A 20,243-nucleotide genomic window follows, 5' to 3' on the forward strand; every position below is an offset into this window, starting at 1 on the left:
TGGCGTAACATTATCTTTCACAATATAGCAAAAAAATTGGGCTAACTTTACTGGTGTCTTCTTCTTTTTTTTTTATTCATAGAAGTGTATTTTTACCAAAAATATGTAAAGAATATATATTGGCCTAAACCGATGATTTTTTTTTTTATTATTATTCAGAAATGAAAGAACACATTATTACATTACTTCCGAAGTTGTATTCTGTCAAATGAGAATTTTCGTAACCTATTGGTTTTCAATATGTGACTAAATAAAAAATAAATAAGACGATTACTCGTCCGATATTCTTATCGTGTGTACTAGGTATTGGTAGGTTCTCATCTCTAGTTCTACACCGTAAGCTACTAAAATGAACAGCAAACGTGTGAATGGAGCCGCTTTTTCTAAGTTTTCTCCTCACACACACATTTAAGGAAAATGGCGGGCGCTGCGACTGTACCCTGTACACTGCTAGTGGGCGGTGCTTAGCTGAAAAAGGTGTGTCCTAGGAGGGTCCTTGTGCTGTAGCGACTAAGGCAAAATGGGTGTGGCTTTTATGTGAGATAGGTGGGAATACGTACGAGGGGCGGGGCAAACGTGCTGCCGTGCTCCCGTTGTTGTGTTTTCATGTGCTGGCTCCAATATGGCCGCTGTGTTGACGCTGATGGGGCCTCCGTGCGATAGTGAGCCGTCCACTCCGGCCCCCCCCTCCCTGAAGGTGAGAGTGCAGTGTACGAATGAATGAATGAGTGTGAGGTGCATGGAGCTGGCTGTGGAAGGCGCACACTCCCTGTGTTCTGTACACCATTCACAGCTGACTCTCCTGTGTTGTCATGTATATGTCAGTGTCTTCTCTAGAGATGAATATACGTGAGCTGTGTGTGTGTATGTCTGCTCACCTTGGCCCTTTCCATCATCATAATACAGGATTTATATGGGGCCAACAGTGTCTGTAGCGCTGTACACTATATTGTATGGGAAAGGCAATTCATGACTTCTAGATCTGCTTTGATAACTAAAAAGTTAACATAATTTTTATTTTTTTACCGGCTTGTTTACACCACATCTGCTGCACTGCGTTGGCTGGTGTAGATCAGCGGTTTCCAAACTGTGGCCCCGAAGTGGCTCTTTGCTTGCCTTTTATCCAGCCCTTGGGGGCACTATTCCTCCCACTGACACCATCGAATGGGGGCATGATTCCACCCATGGATAGAAATGATCGAGCGCTATTTCTCCCACTGACACCAACTGTCTGATTAGGCGGCCTGTCAGATTTTGTAAAGGAAGTGATGTTCCGTTGCCGCCATTTTGCTACACCCCGTACTCGTCCACAGTAAGGATACAGAAAATATGTAACACCGGCCCTAGTCCATTCAATTAAAGATGAAGTAAACTTCCATCTTTAACTACTTCCCGCCCAGGCCTATAGCAGATTGACGGCTTAGAAGTGGTTCTGTTATCCTGACTTGGCATCCAGCAGGATAATATGTCGGTGCCGCAGCGTGGGGTTCTTTGCGTGTCAGCCTGACATAGGCTTCTTGCCACGTGATCAGCTGATCATCGCGTCAACCAGGAAGTGCAAGTACCGGTTCGTGCTGACTGGGAGGGCCTATTGGTGGCTCTCTGTTGGCGGGGGAGGAACTGGGCTGATAATCAGCACATTGATTATCAGCACACCCCCATCAGATGTGCCACCACAGCTGCCAGTCAGTGCCCAATAAAGTGCCAATTAGTGCCCACCTCAGTGCTCTACAGTAACATCTGTTAAATTGGTTGTAAACCCTTACAAACCACTTTGGCCTACAGGTAAGCCTAGATTAAGGCTTACCTGTAGGTCCAAGAAATAACTCCTAAACCTACACGGTTTAGGAGATACTTTCCAAAAGACAGGCACCACTGTCTACGGCGCATGCGCCGTAGACAGCAGCACGCAGGCGCACTGAGCGCTCCGCTGTTAACCGCGATATGCCCCGAGTGGCGGCTCCCGTGCGCATACGCGGGAGTGATGTCATCGCGGAGCAGCGAAACCCACCGAGAAGATGGATGCTCCGGTCTACAGGGGACAGCGGTGACTTTGCTGGCTCCTGTGTCAGGTAAGTGACACATAATGGACTACTATGCGATGCATAGTAGTCCATTATGCTTTACCTCTGCAGGGAATCAAAGAGGAAGTAAACCCATCAGTTTACTTCCTCTTTAAAACCTCATCTGTGCCACCTATCAGTACTGCATATCAGTACCACCTATTGGTGCCCACCCATCAATTTTACATATCAGTGAAGGAGAAAACAAAATTTTATAACCGAAACGAAGAAAAACTTTTTACATTTCTTTTTTTTTTTTTGCTTGTTTAGCAAAATATTGTGGTGATCAAATACCACTAAAAGAAAAGCTCTGTTTATGGGAAGAAAATTATAAAAATTTAGTTTGGGTACAGTGTTATGTGACTGTGCAATTGTCATTCACAGTGCGACAGCAATGAAAAACGAACATTGTCCTGAGCAGGAAGGGGCGAAAGTGTCTGGTATTGAAGTGGTTAAACATTACCTAATAGGTATTGTTAATATCTCCTAATTTACATTTCATGTAGCCAGTGACATCACTGACGGAACGGCTGCCCGTGCTGTTTCTTCAGAGCCCTGTGCTGGGACCGGCGGCTCCTGCGTGTATGCCTGGGAGTGATGTCATCGTGGCTCCGGCTAGTCACAGAACCCGCAAACCCAGAAGGATACCCGGGGGAAGATAGACGCTGTCTCTAGCGATCGCTTTGCTTGAAGGCTTCATTTTGAGGCAAGTTTTACATAATGTGCTAGTACGCGATGCATACTAGTGCATTATGCCTTTGCTGTGCAGGTAAGAAAAAAAAAAGTGCAAATGGGCTACTGTGTTTGCGTTTCAGACATCAAAAAGGTTCCTGCACCATTTTTAAAATTCAGTGGCCACGCAATCATATGGCACCAGTAGTTCCCACAAAGGTGTGTGTGTGTGTGTGTGTGTGTATATATATATATATATATATATATATATATATATATATATATATATATATATATATATATATATATATATATATATATAATTGTGCAGATCGCATGCAATGTCTGTGGGATGCGATTTCAGCCATGCAAACTGTATGATGGTATGGTGCAGGACCCTTTTTTCCCTTTTTTATTTATTTTTAATTTTTTTTGGTCCGCTCTGGAATCGGATCGCATGCAGCGCTGCAGTCTGCGAACCTATCTGGGGTGTCCTTAACTTTACATTGACACCTGCAGCGGTTCGCAGATCTCTGTAAACCACTGTGTGATGTGGGTACCCGCACTGGGTTTGCAGGGTTCTCGCATCGCACTAGTGTGAACCGGGCCTTAAAGTGATTGTAAAGGTTTATTTATTTTTAAAACACAAATATGTTACACTTGCCTCCTCTGTGCAAGGATTTTACACAGAGCAGCCCCCAACCTCCTTTTCCGGGGTCACCCAGCGGCGCTCCTGGCTCCTCCCCCACATCAAGTGCCCCCACGGAGAGCTGCATTCCATGGGGGCACTTGTGCTTCCGAGTCCTGCTGCTGTATCCATTGACACAGACAGCAGGTCTTGGCCCTGCCCCCCGGCTCCAGTGTTACTGGATTTGATTGACAGCAGTGGGAGCCATTGGTTCCCACTGCTATCAGTCTATCCAATGAGGACCCAAGACGGGCTGGAGCTGCTGGGCTCATTCTCGTCACCGTAAATAGTAAGTTCAGATAAGTAAAAGGGGAGATTCTGCACCACAAAAGGTTTTTCACCTTAATGCATTAAGGTGAAAAACCTTGAGACTTTACAACTCCTTTAACCACTTCAGCCCCGGAAGGATTTACCCCCTTCCTGACCAGAGCACTTTTTGAGATTCGGCACTGCGTTGCTTTCAATGACAATTGCGTGGTCGTGCAACGTGACTCCCAAACAAAATTGACGTCCTTTTTTGTTCCCCACAAATAGCACTTTCTTTTGGTGGTATTTTATCACCTGCGGTTTTTATTTTTTGCGCTATAAACAAAAAAAGTGACAACTTTGAGAAAGAAAAACGCATTTCTTTTTGCTATAGTAAATATCCCTCAAATATTATTATTATTAATAACGCTTTATATAGCGCCAACAGTTTACGCATCGCTTTACAATGTATAGGGGGGACAACACAATTACAGTACAATACAAAAGGTATAGGAAGGCCCTGCTCATAGAGCTTACATTCTAAAGGGAGGGGGTGGTGGTACAAAAGGTAATAGCTGCAGAGAATGGTTTGATGGGGTGGCTCGGGGACAGTTAGGTGGGTGTGGGATAGGCTTCCCTGAATAAATGAGTTTTAATAAAATATATAAAAAACATTTTTTCCTCAGTTTAGGCCGATATGTATTCTACATATTTTTGGTAAAAAAAAAAATCGCAATAAGCGTTTGATTGGCTTGCGCAAAAGTTATAGTGTCTACAAAATAGGTGATCGTTTTATGGCATTTTTTAAAATAATTTTTTCTTTTTTACTAGTAGTAGTGTCGATCAGCGATTTTTATCGTGACAGCGTCATTATTGTGGACACATTGGACAGTTTTGACACATTTTTTGGGACCATTGGCATTAATGCAGCGATCTATGCTATAAAATTGCGTTGATTACTGTAAAAATGTCACTGGCAGTAAAGGGGTTAACCACTAGGGGCGGGGAGGGGTTAAGTGTGTCCTGCGGGATGGGCTAGCAGTGACATGACACTGATCGCTGCTCCTGATGACAGGGAGCAGACGATCAGTGTCCTGTCATTAGGCAGAAGGAGGAGATGCTCTTTACATCGGCATCTCCCCGTTCTTCAGCTTCGTGACACGATCGCGGGTACCCCAGTGGCAATCAAGTCCGCCTGTCCTGCGGGCACGGTCACGGAGCTCACGGCAGGTGCGCGCGTGCACAGCGTTAATTTCAAAGTAACGTACGGGTACGTTAATTTGCCCAGCCGTGCCAGTCTGCCGACGTATATAAGCTGACAGCGGTCGACAAGTGGTTAAGAATGAATGGTAGTCCTGCACGTTTTTTACACAGCAGCGCAGTTTGGCTGCGGGAACAGGTCCGATTCCTGCATCCACCAGGAATAGTGTGAACCAGGTGTAAGCATGGGTTGAGCGGCTGCTGCTTTTTGCACACACTTGTCATTCCAGACATAGGAATTCTCTGGGTTGCGCTAATCACCTGTCCGAATGTAGCCCTGAAGTGGAACTAAAGGCACAAGTATTTACCTATGCTCTAACACCCATGAACTTTCTCACCGACATCTTCTCCCTGAGCTCTTTCAGGTGTTGGTCTTCAATCATTTTGATTGGGCGGTGCAGCACGATGTCAGTGTGAATTGAGCCTGAAGCATGCTTGTTATACTCACTGTGGAACCTTAGGGATTAACCCTCTGCATTGTGTAAAGAGGCTGTTTTGATCCTGACTTTTTTGATCCTCCTCTCTACTGTCCCCAATCCATCTGCTGGTAGCACAGAGCCGTAGGAGGCACTCTGCACATGCCAGTTTGTGTGTCTAGAGTATATATATATATATATATATATATATAATTGGGAGCATGTAATCAGCACGGGACCAATTGGCACTGTCTATACAGAAGGTCATGCAGCCTCAGGGGAAAATGAAAACTCCTACAAGCTTTAGTCAGACACTGATAGAAGTCACAAGACTGCTATATACTGGTGATAAGAAAAGGCATTTAGCAGTTTATATTTACTAAAATAATTGCATTTCCATGTTCTGTGTACTGTAGGACAGTGTTTCTCAAGTCCAGTCCTCCAGACCCCCCAACAGGTCTTGTTTTCAGGCTTTCCATTATTTTGCACAGGTGATTTGAGCAGTTTCACTGCCTTGGTAATTAGCACAGCTGTTTCATCTTATGGATATCCAGAAAACATGACCTGTTGGGACACCTTGAGGACTGGAGTTTAGAAACGCTGCTGTAGGAGACCAGATATAGCGAATGCAGGTTCCTGGGTTTAGTAACACTTGAAGGGAAAGCCTTTGAATGTAAATGGACTTTAATGGCTTTGGGATGCTTCCAAAAGCATTAGGCCCCATTCACACTTCGCATTTTGAAATTGCAGGCAGAATTGCTGCAAAGCACATTTAGGTGCCATTATCCTTTAATTGTGCTGCGACTGTCGCACAGTAATCGTGTCAGGCCATGCCTTTAAAAAATTAAGTGAGGCGTGTCAACCGGAAAAGGAGCAGGAGCTTCTTTTTGGGCAACAAACGTACATTGGGCAGCCCATTCAAGTGAATGGCCTGGCCCTATGCGACACATGGAATCACATGGCTATCGAGCTTTGAAAATCGCATAGCAGGAATGCCTATTCTCGCTATTAGAAATGTGAGCTGGGCCTTAGAGTTACTTTTCAGAACTCTACCTGTGATGCATAGCATTTTTTATGTGCATATTTGATCTTTATAGTTTTTGTTGTTGTGTTATTCAGGAAGATAATTCCAACGATGGCAGAGACACAGAGGAAAATTCTAATGATGGAAGTCAGCAATCGAAGAGGAGAAGAACAGCATCCGGTGAAAGTTCTCCAAGTTGTGAAAATTCAAATCAAGATTTTGGGTAAGTTCTTTGCATATGCCACTTAATGCAACTATTAAAACGGAATGAGGGGGAGGAGATGGTATAGAATCTGTCATAGTGTACATATACATACTTGACTGGTGTACTGGCTGGATTGGTTGTAATGGTAGAATGTATACTGTGGATATAAAGTCTACACACCCATGTTAAAATGTCATGTTTCTGTGATTTAAAGAAATGAGACAGAAATAATTTCAGAACTTTTTCCACCTTTTTAAAGTAAGGAGACCAGATTTTTAAAATGAAATCCGGGGACATATATATATATATATATATATATATATATATATATATATATTTTTTTTTACTAGTAATGGCAGAAATCAGCGACTCATAGCGGGGCTGCAATATTGCGGTGGACAAATCGGACACTAAGAGACACTTTTGACACTTTATGGAAACCAGTGACATTAATACAGTGATCAGTGCTAAAAATTTTCCCTTACTGTACTGATGACACTGGCTGGAAAGAGGATAACATCTAGGGCAATCATTGGGTTAAATGTGTGCCTAACAAGTGTTTTCTCACTGTGGCGGAGGTGATTTTACTAAGGAAAGACATAGATCCCTGTACTTGCTTTGCAGGATCAATGTCTTCCATACTGACAGACTGGTGAACTGCCTTGTTTACATAGGCAGACCACTAGGCGAGTCCGCAGATTAGCTCTATCTAGAAATGCAGGATCACATTTATAAGTGCTCCTGCGCAGCGCACCCCCCTGTAGCAGTAAATCTGATATCAGGTAATCGGAAACTGGTTAAGATCATCAGCGTTATGATAACTCACAGGCAGGGGGCGCTCTGGCTGGCTCTGTCACAGTGTGTCACATAACATGGGTGCTGATTTTGTTAACTTCTGACTAATAAGTGCCCCCTGCTGCCTGTGAGTTCTGATACCATCCATTCTGCCAGAGAGACAGACACAGTGCAATGTAGTCTATTCACAGACGCCCCCAAAGCACACCTGTGTTGAAGCCTTGAAGGCACTGGCAGCCCCACAATTGGATCTGCTTCCCCCTCGATTCCAGGTCTCACTCTCTGGGCCCCGACTACTACTGGGTGGGGAGCGGAGGAAAACGACTCTCCCGGGAAGGCAAGGATATAAGCAGGCAGGCGGCTGGCCGGGATTTGAGCCACGGCAGAAGAACATGTGAGCGGAGCTGAATGGGCATGTGCCGGAAACTGAAGAAATAGTCCATCTGCTCTGACCGGCACATCATCATCAGAAAGGGACACAGATAATGGAAACAATACACCCCCCCCCCCCCCCCCCCCCAAGGTAATAGAAGCGGGAGGGGGTGTAATTCAGATTTTTTTTTTTATTCTGCACTGACTGTCTTTGAAAATTGCCCCAGCTCCTGTTGAAGTCAAAGCCGGGGACAGACTTGGTTCGGGGTCACCCTATTTTTTTTTTTTTTTATTTTTTTTTTTTTACTCCTTAATGCTTGTTGCTAGGGTGTCCTTTTGTAATCTGCCTCCTTACTCACCTCGGCTCCTTACGTCACTTTTCTCGGCGCCTTGTCGCCAACCTCTTCCCCTGTCCTCTAAGCAATTATTTGGGACACGTCATAGGTCCCAGATGAATGCGTGGCCAGTTGCGGCTCGCGCATGCGCAGTGCATGCACACAGTTACAATGCCGGCGCCACCGAGCGGAGGGGGAGATGAGCGGGGCTTCGATCCTCCCTGCATCGCTGGACCCTGGAACAGGTAAGTGTCTGATTATTAAAAGTCTGCAGCTGCAGTATTTGTAGCTGCTGACTTTTAATTATTTTGTTTTAATTGGAACTCCGCTTTAATGTGACCTATAAACTGTACAACTCAGTTGAACGACAAATTTAAATCTTTTAGGTGGAGGGAAGTGAAGATAAAAAAAAAAAAAACTTAAATAATATGGTTGCATAAGTGTGCACACCCTTAAGCTAATACTTTGTTGAAGCACCTTTTTGATTTTATGACAGCACTCAGTCTCTTTTAGGTATCAGCATGGTACATCTTGACTTGGCAATATTCGCCCACTTTTTGCAAAAACACTCCAAATCTGTCAGATGGCTGTGCACAGGAGATGCCCTCGCATTCTTCAGATCACCCCACAGATTTTCAATGGGATTCAGGTCTGGGCCATTCCAAAACTTTAATATTCTTCTAGTGAAGCCATTCTTTTGTTGATTTTGGATGTATGCTTTGGGTCGTTGTCATGCTGAAAGATGAAGTTTCTCTTTATGTTCAGCTTTCTAGCAGAAGCCTGAAGGTTTTGTGCCAATATTGACTGGTATTTGAAACTATTCATAATTCCCTCTGCCTTGACTAACTCCCCTGTTCCAGCTGAAGAAAAACAGCCCCAAAGCATAATGCTGCCACCACCATGCTTCACTATGGGTATGGTGTTCTTTTGGTGATGTTTTTTTGCACCAAACACATCTGGCCAAAAAGTTGATCCTTGGTTTCATCATACCATAACACATGTTCCCACATGCTTTTGGGAGACTTCAGATGTGTTTATGCAAAATTTAGCCTTGCTTGAATGTTTTTCTTTTGTAAGAAAAGGCTTTTGTTTTGCCACTCTACCCCATAGCCCAGACATATGAAGAATACAGGAGATTGTTGCCACATTTACCACATAGCCAGTACTTGCCGGATATTTCTGCAGCTCCTTTAATGTTGCTGTAGGCTTCTTGGCAGCCTCCCTGACCAGTTTTCGTCTTGTCTTTTCGTCAATTTTGGAGGGACGTCCAGTTATTGGTTATGCCATTGTTGTGCCATATTTTCTCCACTTGATAATGACCGTCTTCACTGTGTTCCATGGTATCTAATGAGTGGAAATTCTTTTGTACCCTTCTCCTGACTGATACTTTTTAACAATGAGACCCCTCTGATGCTTTGAAAGCTCTCTGCGGACCATGGCTTTTGCTTAATTGAGTTGTATAGTTTATAGGTCACATTTAAAGGTGTAAAAAGTTCTGAAATGATTTCTTAGTCTCATTTTTTTACATCACAGAAACTTGACATTTTTAACATGGATGTGTAGACTTTTTTTTATATCCACTGTACATCAGAAATTGAACTCACAATTTTAAGAACCCCCATCAATGTGTCCTGTGTCTGCTTCTTCAGGACCACCTTTCCTGATATAACTTTTTTTAAAGATGTCCCCATCCCATCTCACTCTTTGGAGCTACAACATAAAGATTTTAAAACCGTTTTTTACTCGCCGACCGCTATATATATATATATATATATATATATATATATATATATATATATATATATATATATATATATATATATATATATATATATATATATATTTACAAGTTGCGGTTTGCAAGTGGTTCACCGGGTTACGGCTGACCCTTCCCCTCACTCACTGGAGCGCTGAGCTGTGGAGGAGCGGGGAGCGGCCGTCTCGCTCTCAGCGGCTCGCTGAGACAGGCATCAGTCCAGACACCTGACGGATCCAGACTTTATTGTCTTGATGATGTAGTGCCTGGACTGATTTCAGTGACGTCAGCAGAGAGCGGACTTCAGACCGCGCTCTGCTGAAAATGGGTCACAGGAATTGCACTCCTGTGACCCATAGGAGAAGTAAAGCCAAATGAGCTAAGACTGGACTTCTCCTTTTTAAACCCATTAATCTCTCCTGATATTAACCCCTTCCCAGCCAGCATCATTTAGTACAGTGACTGCGTATTTTTTAGCATTGATCTCTGTATTGGTGTCACTGGTCCCCAAAAAGTGTCAGATGTCCTATTTTGTCCACTGCAGTCCCGCTATCAGTCACTGATCACCCACATTAATGCTAAAAAAATAAATAAATAAAAATATCCCATAGTTTGTAGACGCTATAACTTTTTTGTGCAAAGCAATCAATATATGCTTATAGGGATTTTTTTTTATTTTTTTACCAAAAATATATAGCATAATACATATTGGCCTAAATTGATGAAGAAATTTTAACTTTTTTTTTTTTTTCTCTATCGAGTATGTTTGTTTTATAGCAGAAAGTAAAAAATATTGTTTTTTTGTTTTCAGAATTGTCTGCTTTTTTTTGTTGTTTTTTCGTTTATAGCGCAAAAAATAAAAACCGCAGAGGTGATCAAATACCACCAAAAGAAAGCTCTATTTGTGGGAAGAAAAGGACAAAAACTTTATTTGGGTACAGTATCACACGACCGCGCAATTGTCAGTTAAATAACGCAGTGCCATATCGCAAAAATGGCCTAACCATAAAGGGGAGTAAATCTTGAGGTCAAGTGGTTAAGCAAAAGATCAAATTTTTGCTTTTCAAGGTAAAGTAGAGATTTGGGGTCTTTTTGTCCCCAGATCTCTCCGTAAAGAAGACCTGTCATCCTTATTATGAAGGATGTTTACATTCCTTCTAATAGGAATAAAAGTGATAAAAGCAATAAAAAAAATTAGAGACGTTGTAAAGCGATCGCATACGCAAGTCATGCCCACATATGTAAACGCTGTTTGCCTGACACGTGCGGTATCACTGCGAACGTTGGAGCAAGAGCAATAATTCTAGCACTAGACCTCTGTAACTATAAACGTAGCCTGTAAAAATATCTAAAGGATCACCTTTGGAAATCTTTAATTTTCATAGTTTGTCGCCATTCCACAAGCGTGCGCAATTTTAAAGCTTGACATTTTAGGTGTCTATTTACTAGGCATAACGTTATCTTTTTTTTTTTTTTGTATATTATAAAACAAAAAATCAGCTATATGTTTTTAATGAAAATTTTGTTGTTTTTATTTTAACTCCATTAAAGTGGTGGTTTTTTGTTTGTGTGTTTTTTTTTTTTTGTTTTTTTTTTTTATTCTCCCCCCAAAAAAAATTGCACTGGAAAAACCACTGCACAAATACCATGTGACAAAAAAATTGCAATGATCACCATTTCAATTCCTACAGACTCTGATTAAAATGTTCTTTTTTTTTTTTTTTTGTAATGGTTGGGGGTTATAAATAATTTTCTAGCAAAAAATACTGATTGTAAACAAAAACTACCAGAAAAGACTTGGTTTAAAGTGGCTGGATAATCTCTTTAATATTTCCATCACAAAACCTGGTCCTGAAGAGGTGGTTTGCCACAGGACTCGTGAACCGGGATTCTTCAGTGTGACTGAAATTTCTTATGTTCTACTCCTGGTTATTTTTTTTTTTTATGGATTAGCTATTTACTTTATTTCTTGGTAGTCTTTAATGCCACTTGTAACGGTCTTAGTTCTTCCATATATTTTGGGATGACACTGGCGTTTTAGACACCTTTACAACTCTTATTTCTAAAATTACACACATGTAAAGTAGAACTATAGCAAAACCTTTTATTTTTTGGGATAAAAAGTTAGGGAGGGTTATAACCCGTCCAGATTTTTTGTTCTATGGCCGAGCGGGAATTGAGAGGAAATCTTTAGGGAATGCCTTGGGGACCTCCAGGTCACCAGGACTAATGTCCCCATTTCCCTTCTATTACTTTTCTGGGGATAACCCAAAATTTGGGATTTTTCTTTTACTTTCACTTGCAATGATGATAAACAGGACAAATAGAAATGGTGAATCTCCTTAATGGGGGCACATAAAGCTATAAGAACTGAGAGGCATTCTAATCCTGCACTCTATCCAAAACAAAAAAAGTTATACTTTAAGGGCCAGTGCACACCAGACGCAGTTCCATTTTTTTCTGCATCAATACAGTCAGTTCCGGTCAGTTTATGCACCAGAAACTGACTGCATGGTGTGAACTAGAGCCATTTGAATACACAGAAAACACTGTGCATGCATTTTTAGCGCAGAAAAAAAGCGATTTGAACTGAACGGAACTGCGTCTGGTGTGCACTGGCCCTTAAAGTATAACTTTTTTTGTTTTGGATAGAGTGCAGGATTAGAATGCCTCTCAGTTCTTATAGCTTTATGTGCCCCCATTAAGGAGATTCACCATTTCTATTTGTCCTGTTTATCATCATTGCAAGTGAAAGTAAAAGAAAAATCCCAAATTTTGGGTTATCCCCAGAAAAGTAATAGAAGGGAAATGGGGACATTAGTCCTGGTGACCTGGAGGTCCCCAAGGCATTCCCTAAAGATTTCCTCTCAATTCCCGCTCGGCCATAGAACAAAAAATCTGGACGGGTTATAACCCTCCCTAACTTTTTATCCCAAAAAATAAAAGGTTTTGCTATAGTTCTACTTTACATTACACCGTTCAGTTCAAATCGCTTTTTTTCTGCGCTAAAAATGCATGCACAGTGTTTTCTGTGTATTCAAATGGCTCTAGTTCACACCATGCAGTCAGTTTCTGGTGCATAAACTGACCGGAACTGACTGTATTGATGCAGAAAAAAATGGAACTGCATCTGGTGTGAACTGGCCCTAAGCCTGGTCTGTCCCCTAGCAATAGTGGGAGGTTATGAAGGACTCTTGAACCATTCCTCTTTACCAGGGTTTCACTTTTTCCTGCTGTATTTTTCATAACGAAAAATGCAGCAAAAGAAGTGAGCAGGGTGAATACAATTTTTTTAAAGAGTTACATTTTTATTTTAACAAAATGCTTTTGGAGTAATAATCTATCTAATAGTCTTCTATTTAACCGCTAGCCAACCAGCCGCCATTGTTGCACGGCGGCAGGTTGGCTCTCCCGTGCAGCACCGCTGCTGCAAACTGCAGAAGCATGCCCGCCAGCTGACCGCAATAATCTATATTACAGAGGAAGAATGGGGATCTGCCAGTGTAAACAAGGTGGATCCCCACTCTGCCAGATGACATGACAGAGATCTGATCTTCCCAGTCATCGGGAACAGTGATCTGTCATTTCCCTGCCAGCACGCCCCCTACTGTTAACCCCTTCTTTGCCAGTGTCCATTTTTACATTGAACAGTGCATTGTTATAGCACAGTAATAATCAATGTAATAATGTCACTGGTCCCCAAAAAGTGTAATTTGGATCAGATTTTTTCCACCAATGTCGCAGTCCTGCTAAAAATCGCAGCTCGCCATCCCATAGTTTGTAGACGCAATAAGTTTTGTGCAAACCAATTAATATACGCCTATTGTTTTGAGTAAAAAAAGAATATATGTAAACCTAAACTGATGAATACCTTTTTTATATATTTTGCATATGTATTATAGCAAAAAGTAAACAACTTCTTTCTTTTTTTTTTTTTTTTTATAATTGTCGTCGTTGTTTTGTTTGGGTACAGCGCCACACAACCGCACAGTTTTCAGTTAAAGTGCTGTATCACAAAAAATGGCCTGGTCATTAAGGAGCCAAAAGCTTCAGGGCTGAAGTGGTTGATACATTCATAATTTTAGTTTATTCAACATGAATTGGAGCGTAGTTATGTAGAATGAGGCTGCATATTCTGCAATATTTACATTTTTGGTAAACTCGTTCAATGAATTCAAGCTGAGATAACATGCACTGAATTGATGCATTCACACAATTCCATAGTAACCATGAGATAAAACAAAGTTCAGGAATATTCATTTTATCCCATTGTTTTACAAATCTATATACACTACAAACTGATTGAATCCGTTCTGATACCGCTGCTTTACTAACCTGACAGCTTATTCTAAATGGGAAGCCTTAATTTTGTTTGCAAATATTAAAGATTCTAACTACCAGCAAGAATACGTCCTTGCGTTTTAAAGAGCACCTGTCATTTCAGATCCTGCTGCCGCCATGTCCCTCACCTTGAGTCACTGCCACATCACTAGGCGTCCCATTAAAGTGAATGGGACTGTCGGTGAGTCAACAGCGGGTCAGAGGAGGAGCTGCTACAGTTGCTCTTTAAAAATGTATATTTATTTCGACTTGATTTAAATCAAATCCACCCTAGGAGTGAGGCTTTGAGAAAGAGAGGGACAGAACCACAAAAGGTCTTGATAATGTCAGTGAGTCCTATATTAATGTGCACTTAAAGAGGAAGTAAACCCTTCCAAACAACTTGGACCTATAGGTAAGCCTAGATTAAGGCTTACCTGTAGGTCCAAGCAATATCTCCTAAACCTATATGGTTTAGGAGATATTTGCCCGAAAATGGGCACCGCTGTCTACGGCGCATGCGCCGTAGACAGCGGCGCGCAGGCGCACTAAATGCGGCAAATCCAAGAATGGATTTGCCTAATTTGTCGACTCCCGTGCGCATGTGCGGGAGTGACGTCATCGCGGCTTCGCCGTATGGCAGCGGCGGAGCTGCGAGACGCGACTCCCGTGCGCATGCGCGGGAGTGACGTCATCGCGGCTGCGCCGCTGTGATTCGTCGGAGCTGCGAGACGCCACCACCAACATGGATGCGGCGGACTACAGGGGACAGCGGCGACTTCGCTGGCTCCTGTGTCAGGTAAGTGACACATAATGAGCTACTATGCGATGCATAGTAGTCCATTATGCTTTACCTTTGCAGGGAAAAAAAGAGGAAGTAAACCCATCAGGGTTTACTTCCTCTTTAAGGCTGGGTTCATACCATTGAGAATTGGATGCAGGTTTCCCCCGAATCCAATTGGTGTGTCAGGAGATTGTGACCGGCTCTCAATGGAGCTGGTTCACATATCTCCCGAGTGGCCGCAGAGCAAATTGCACAAGAGTCCTGTGCAATTTTTGGTCCATTTCAGGTCCATTTCAGGTCCATTTCAGGTCCATTTCAGGTCCATTTCAGGTCCATTTCAGGTCCATTTCAGGTCCATTTCAGGTCCATTTCAGGTCCATTTCAGGTCCATTTCAGGTCCATTTCAGGTCCATTTCAGGTCCATTTCAGGTCCATTTCAGGTCCATTTCAGGTCCATTTCAGGTCCATTTCAGGTCCATTTCAGGTCCATTTCAGGTCCATTTCAGGTCCATTTCAGGTCCATTTCAGGTCCATTTCAGGTCCATTTCAGGTCCATTTCAGGTCCATTTCAGGTCCAATTCAGGTCCAAATTCAGGTCCATTTCAGGTCCAAATTCAGGCAAAAATTCAGACTGAAATCAGACCTGAAATGGTAAACAGGGACACATGGACCCCTGCTGTGAGCAGTTCTGTATGGCAGTGTGAACCCAGCGTAAAGGATTAGAAAACTCTGTTCACTCATGAAATCACTTGCCCTTCAATGGAGAAATATCTGTAGGCTGCCCAGGCCAGTCAATGTTCTGGTTTCCATAGTTTTGTGAGCACAGATTTGTGCAGAGAATCTGGAAGTTCCATTATATTATAGCTGTAGAATGCTGAATTTTTTTAGATCTGAAAAAATTGGTTACGTTTTTTGCGTAAACCCTGACTCCAGGCGCTATAATTCAGTTGGAATAAGATCTCTAAGGAGGCCTTTAGCTTCATAGTGGGGGTGTAGCTGACTTTTTGGTTGATTGTTTTGAAAGTAATATGAGTTCTCCCAGATATTACAGCTACTGCTGGATTTCCAGCTTACTGCTGACACTGATCATTGCCACATATCTGTTAAACACGGGGACCACCTCCTACCCACTTGGTCATTTGCAAAACTTTGCCTACAGCTTAGAGTTATGGATATGTTCTGAGAGTTGTATGGGAACGTTCATGTGAGCTTTGAAAAACAGCTTTCGCTTTAGTACTTTCGGAAGATGTCCTGACTGACTTCAGCCTGCTGAATTGGACAAAATTTGAGCTGTGGGTGGTCCTGTCAACAGCACCCAGCTTGGCTAACATCAATTTTAAAATCAAAGAAGCCAGGTGGAAATTTGTGGTCTGAACAGTAACTGCATCCAATCAGTTTTTTGTATTTGACATGAGGATGGGTTAGTAGGGACCAGAGGAAAGTTAATGTCTGTGTCCCACAGTCGCTATAACAGAAAGTGAGAAACCAAAGAGAAATGCAAATCTCCCAAGATGCATTGTTTTATGGTTGGGCATTAATAATCATGTTTTTCATTTGCTCATTGGGTGGATAGGTTATTTTTCCTGTATGGTAATTTAAAATAACTTGCTTGATAGTGTGTGTCATTTTTTTTTCTTTATTTTTTTTCCCCCCCATCAGCTCCAGCTATTTCCCAGCTGAAAATCTAGTTGAATACAAATGGCCATCGGATGAAACAGGAGAATATTATATGTTACAAGAGCAAGTCAGTGAATATTTGGGTGTCACTTCCTTTAAACGCAAATACCCAGGTAATGAATTTTCATCCCATGCACGGAAAGTAATGTTTGAGCTCTCAGTCGCATTGACCACGGCTTTGAAATTTGCATGCTTTTCAGAGCCATATGTCGGGGCGACTTTGAAGACATCTGTGTGGCTTCTTGCACAGATGTCTATTAAAATCGCACCTAAAATCTGCAAAAGTAGTGCATGTACTACTTTTTCAAATCAGTGTGGCACCACAAAGTTGGCGTTGCACTGATTTTGAACGGTGCCGTTGCTGGCAATTGTATGGGACTTGACCTGTCAAATCGTATGACAAGTCGCTCCAATGTGAACGGGTGCTAAAGAAGTTGTTTAGTCTTTTTAATGTTTTTCACGATTTCAGTGTTTTTAAAATAGTTTCATAAAGAATAGCTTGTAGTAAATGTTGTGTGTTAATGTTGTACAATTTGTAAAATTGAATGTGTTCTCTGAAATCTTTTTCTTGTAGTCCATTAAAGCAGGGGTCATCAATCCCCGGGCCGTGGCCCACTACCGGGCTATAGCGTCTTTGCAGCCGGGCCGCGGCAGGCTGTAAGGCACCGGAGGATCAGAGAGGAAAGCGGGTGGGCAAATAAGAGAAGCGGGCTGGCGAGCAGAGATGACATCTCTCTCCACCCCCCTACCATCACCGCTCTTCCACCCTCCCAACGTGCGGAATGTCGGCGGTGCGGAGGGGAACAGAGAGATGACATCATCTCTCCCTGCCCGCCTAGCATCACCGCTCTTCTGCCCTCACAACATACAGAATGTCAGAGGTGTGGTGGGGAGCAGAGAGATGACATCTCTCACTGCCTGCCCCGCATCTCTGCTCTCCTGCCCTCAAATAAGTAAGACCACTAAACCAGTGACACCAATGCAGTGACGATCCTCATCTGGTGGCACAGGCAGGTGATGTGGCAAGTGGCATTCCTCATCTGGTGGCACAGGCAGGTGACGTGGCATTCCTCATCTGGTGGCACAGGCAGGTGACGTGGCATTCCTCATCTGGTGGCACAGGCAGGTGACGTGGCATTCCTCAACTGGTGGCAGGCAGTGTGGTAAGTGGCATTTCTCATCTGGAGGCAGGCGACATGGAAAGTGACACACTCAGGGCTCCCACTGATTCTGCATTAAGGTGAGTTGAACTATTTCATTTATATTACTAAATAATATAAGAAAAATGTGCTTCAATCATTCTGACACCATACCAACCATGGTGCCGTGATGATTGAAGTACCAACAGCCGAACACCAGCTATTGCCCCGATAAATTGCCCACGAAATTGGCTTAATACCCCCCCGTGCGCGTACATTCTCACCCTCCTCGCCGGGCTTTGGCACAATTTTCTTCCATGCAGCCGGTCCCCGGTGCCAAAAAGGTTGGGGACCACTGCATTAAAGGACACCTTAGACCTTCAGGTTATACTGTTTCCTATAGGAAAATTGGACAGTAGCAAAAAAAAACCTGTAGATCAGGTCAGAATAACAGCGCCCGCTATCAGCATGTCTCAGCTTTGTAGCAAAGCAGTACTAAGAGATGATCTATGCCCCTCAATTGTGTTTTAAATAAATAGTACTGCACTACAATATACTACTCATTGTTGAAACCAGTGTGCTCAAAAAGGTGAGCTAAATGTATTCAAACACAATATATACAATAAACCCCTAAATGCAGTGCAAATAATAAGTGGTAAAATAATAGAAATTCAAATTGGGTCCTTTCAACCAGTGGTGTGTTTTTTTTTTTTTGTTTTTTTTTTTTTTTGTTTTTGTCTTTTGTTTTTATAGTGAACATCCAGCATGCATAACGGTGCAAACTTTTCACTGCACTACCATCAACTCTTACGGACAAACTCGCTACTTGCGTTGGTCCTTGAAATGATAAAAGTTCAAGGCAAGGTCCCTTTAATCAGCCAGGATGAGCTTTAATGGAGGGTTGAACTCCAAGTAGCCAGCTCAAGGAAACATCCAGGACTGCAGCTCAAGGAAAGAAAAGAGAATACAGTGCTCTTTGTATTTAAAACAAAGTGTTTATTAAAAACTTGCTCAATTTAAAATCTAGTAAAAATATTCTTCAGTATTGGCACACAGGAACAGGGGCATTCTCCACAGCTCACCACTTGGGCTTTGTTTGGCTGACACCTCAGAATAAAATCATCCAAGCTGGGCTTCTGCTGAACTGTACTCTCTCCTCTGCAACACTGACAAGTCTCATCACTCCACCCTACATGTTATGCCATTGATGAGAAAGGGTGGCACCAAATCCTTGAAAGAAAAAACTTAAAAGATGGTCTGTCCGATCCTCTTAGAGATGGTGCATCAGGAAGCTGGTGCTCTGGGGATCCCTTTCCAGGATAACAAAAATGGAATTGGGCTTCGTAAAAGAAGCAGTGACTTAGAAACTCAGATCAAACCACATCTATACACTGGAAGGAGATTTACTTTTTGTGAACTAGAGATGAACAGAGGGAGAAAAGAACAATGGCTTAGTAAATCTGGAGAGTGCAAAATTTGGTGCAGCTTTGCATAAAAAGCTTTCAGGTTTTATTGTCAAAGCTTAATTGAACAAGCTGAAGTTAGAAGCTCATTGGCTACCATGCACAGTTGCACCAGATTCTGCGCTCTCCAGTTTTAATAAATCGACCCCAGTGTCCTGATGGAGGTGAAAGGCAAAAACTGTCAACTACAGAAACTATCCACACTGAATAAATTGCTGCACTCCAAGATCCATCAAAAATCTTATTTAATAAAGAACATCCCAAGTGTTACAGACAGTACACTTTTGTATCTGTAACACTTGGGATGTTCTTTATTAAATAAGAATTTTGATGGATCTTGGAGTGCAGCCATTTCTTCAGTGTTGATCGTATGCGGAGGCGAGCACCTGTGATACCATTAGGCTTCCTGTCTCACCTGGAGCAGCGAGTTCTTTTGTGTGGATATACAGAAACTATCCAAATGACCCCGATCAAGATTGCATACCCCAGTTCTTAATACTGTGTATTGCCCCCTTTTAATATCAATGACAGCTTAAAGTCTTTTTTGGTATTTGTGGATGAGGCTCTTCATCTTCTCAGATGGTAAAGCTTCCCATTCCTCTTGGCAAAAAGCCTCCAGTTCCTGGAAATTCTTCGGCTGTCTGGCATGAACTGTCGACTTGGCCTTGTGTTTTGGATCATTGTCATGTTAGAATGTCCAAGTACGCTACCATGCGCAGCTTCCTGGCTGATGAATGCAAATGTTCCTCCAGTATTTTTTGATAACACACTGCATTCATCTTGCCATCAAATTTCCTGTGTATTTTTGTAGCTCACACATCCCTAAAACATCAGTGATCCACTTCCGTGTTTCACAGTAGGCATGGTGTACCATTCATCATAGGCCTTGTTGACTCCTCTCCAATTGTAGCGTTTATGGTTATAGCTAAAAAGCTCAATTTTGGTCTCATCACTCCAAATGACTGTGCCAGAAAGTTTGAGGCTTGTCTCTGTGCTGTTTAGCGTATTCTAAGCGGGATACTTTGTGG

The 20,243-nt window shown here is 42.5% G+C and overlaps 1 protein-coding gene across 5 annotated transcripts in view; it reads left to right on the forward strand.

The window, feature by feature from the left end:
• Positions 1 to 555: 555 nt before the first annotated feature.
• PHF10 (PHD finger protein 10) overlaps positions 556 to 20,243 on the forward strand; it is an 89,129-nt gene continuing 69,441 nt past the window's right edge. For 3 of the 5 annotated variants that reach the window (XR_013276647.1, XM_077486160.1, XM_077486161.1), the window contains exons 1-4: positions 556 to 697; positions 6,465 to 6,592; positions 10,681 to 10,767; positions 16,596 to 16,726. Coding sequence is in view for 4 of the 5 variants with exons in the window: in XM_077486160.1 (XP_077342286.1) it covers positions 623 to 697; positions 6,465 to 6,592; positions 10,681 to 10,767; positions 16,596 to 16,726 (421 nt within the window). In the remaining variant the exon portion in view is untranslated. The remainder of the gene's footprint in view (positions 698 to 6,464; positions 6,593 to 10,680; positions 10,768 to 16,595; positions 16,727 to 20,243) is intronic. The other 2 variants (XM_077486162.1, XM_077486164.1) reach the window with 1 other exon arrangement.

Source organism: Lithobates pipiens, unplaced genomic scaffold, assembly GCF_037356315.1.
Source record: "Lithobates pipiens isolate NorthernLeopardFrog02 unplaced genomic scaffold, aLitPip1_a1.2 Scaffold_18, whole genome shotgun sequence".
In the NCBI taxonomy this organism is placed as follows: Eukaryota; Metazoa; Chordata; class Amphibia; order Anura; family Ranidae; genus Lithobates; species Lithobates pipiens.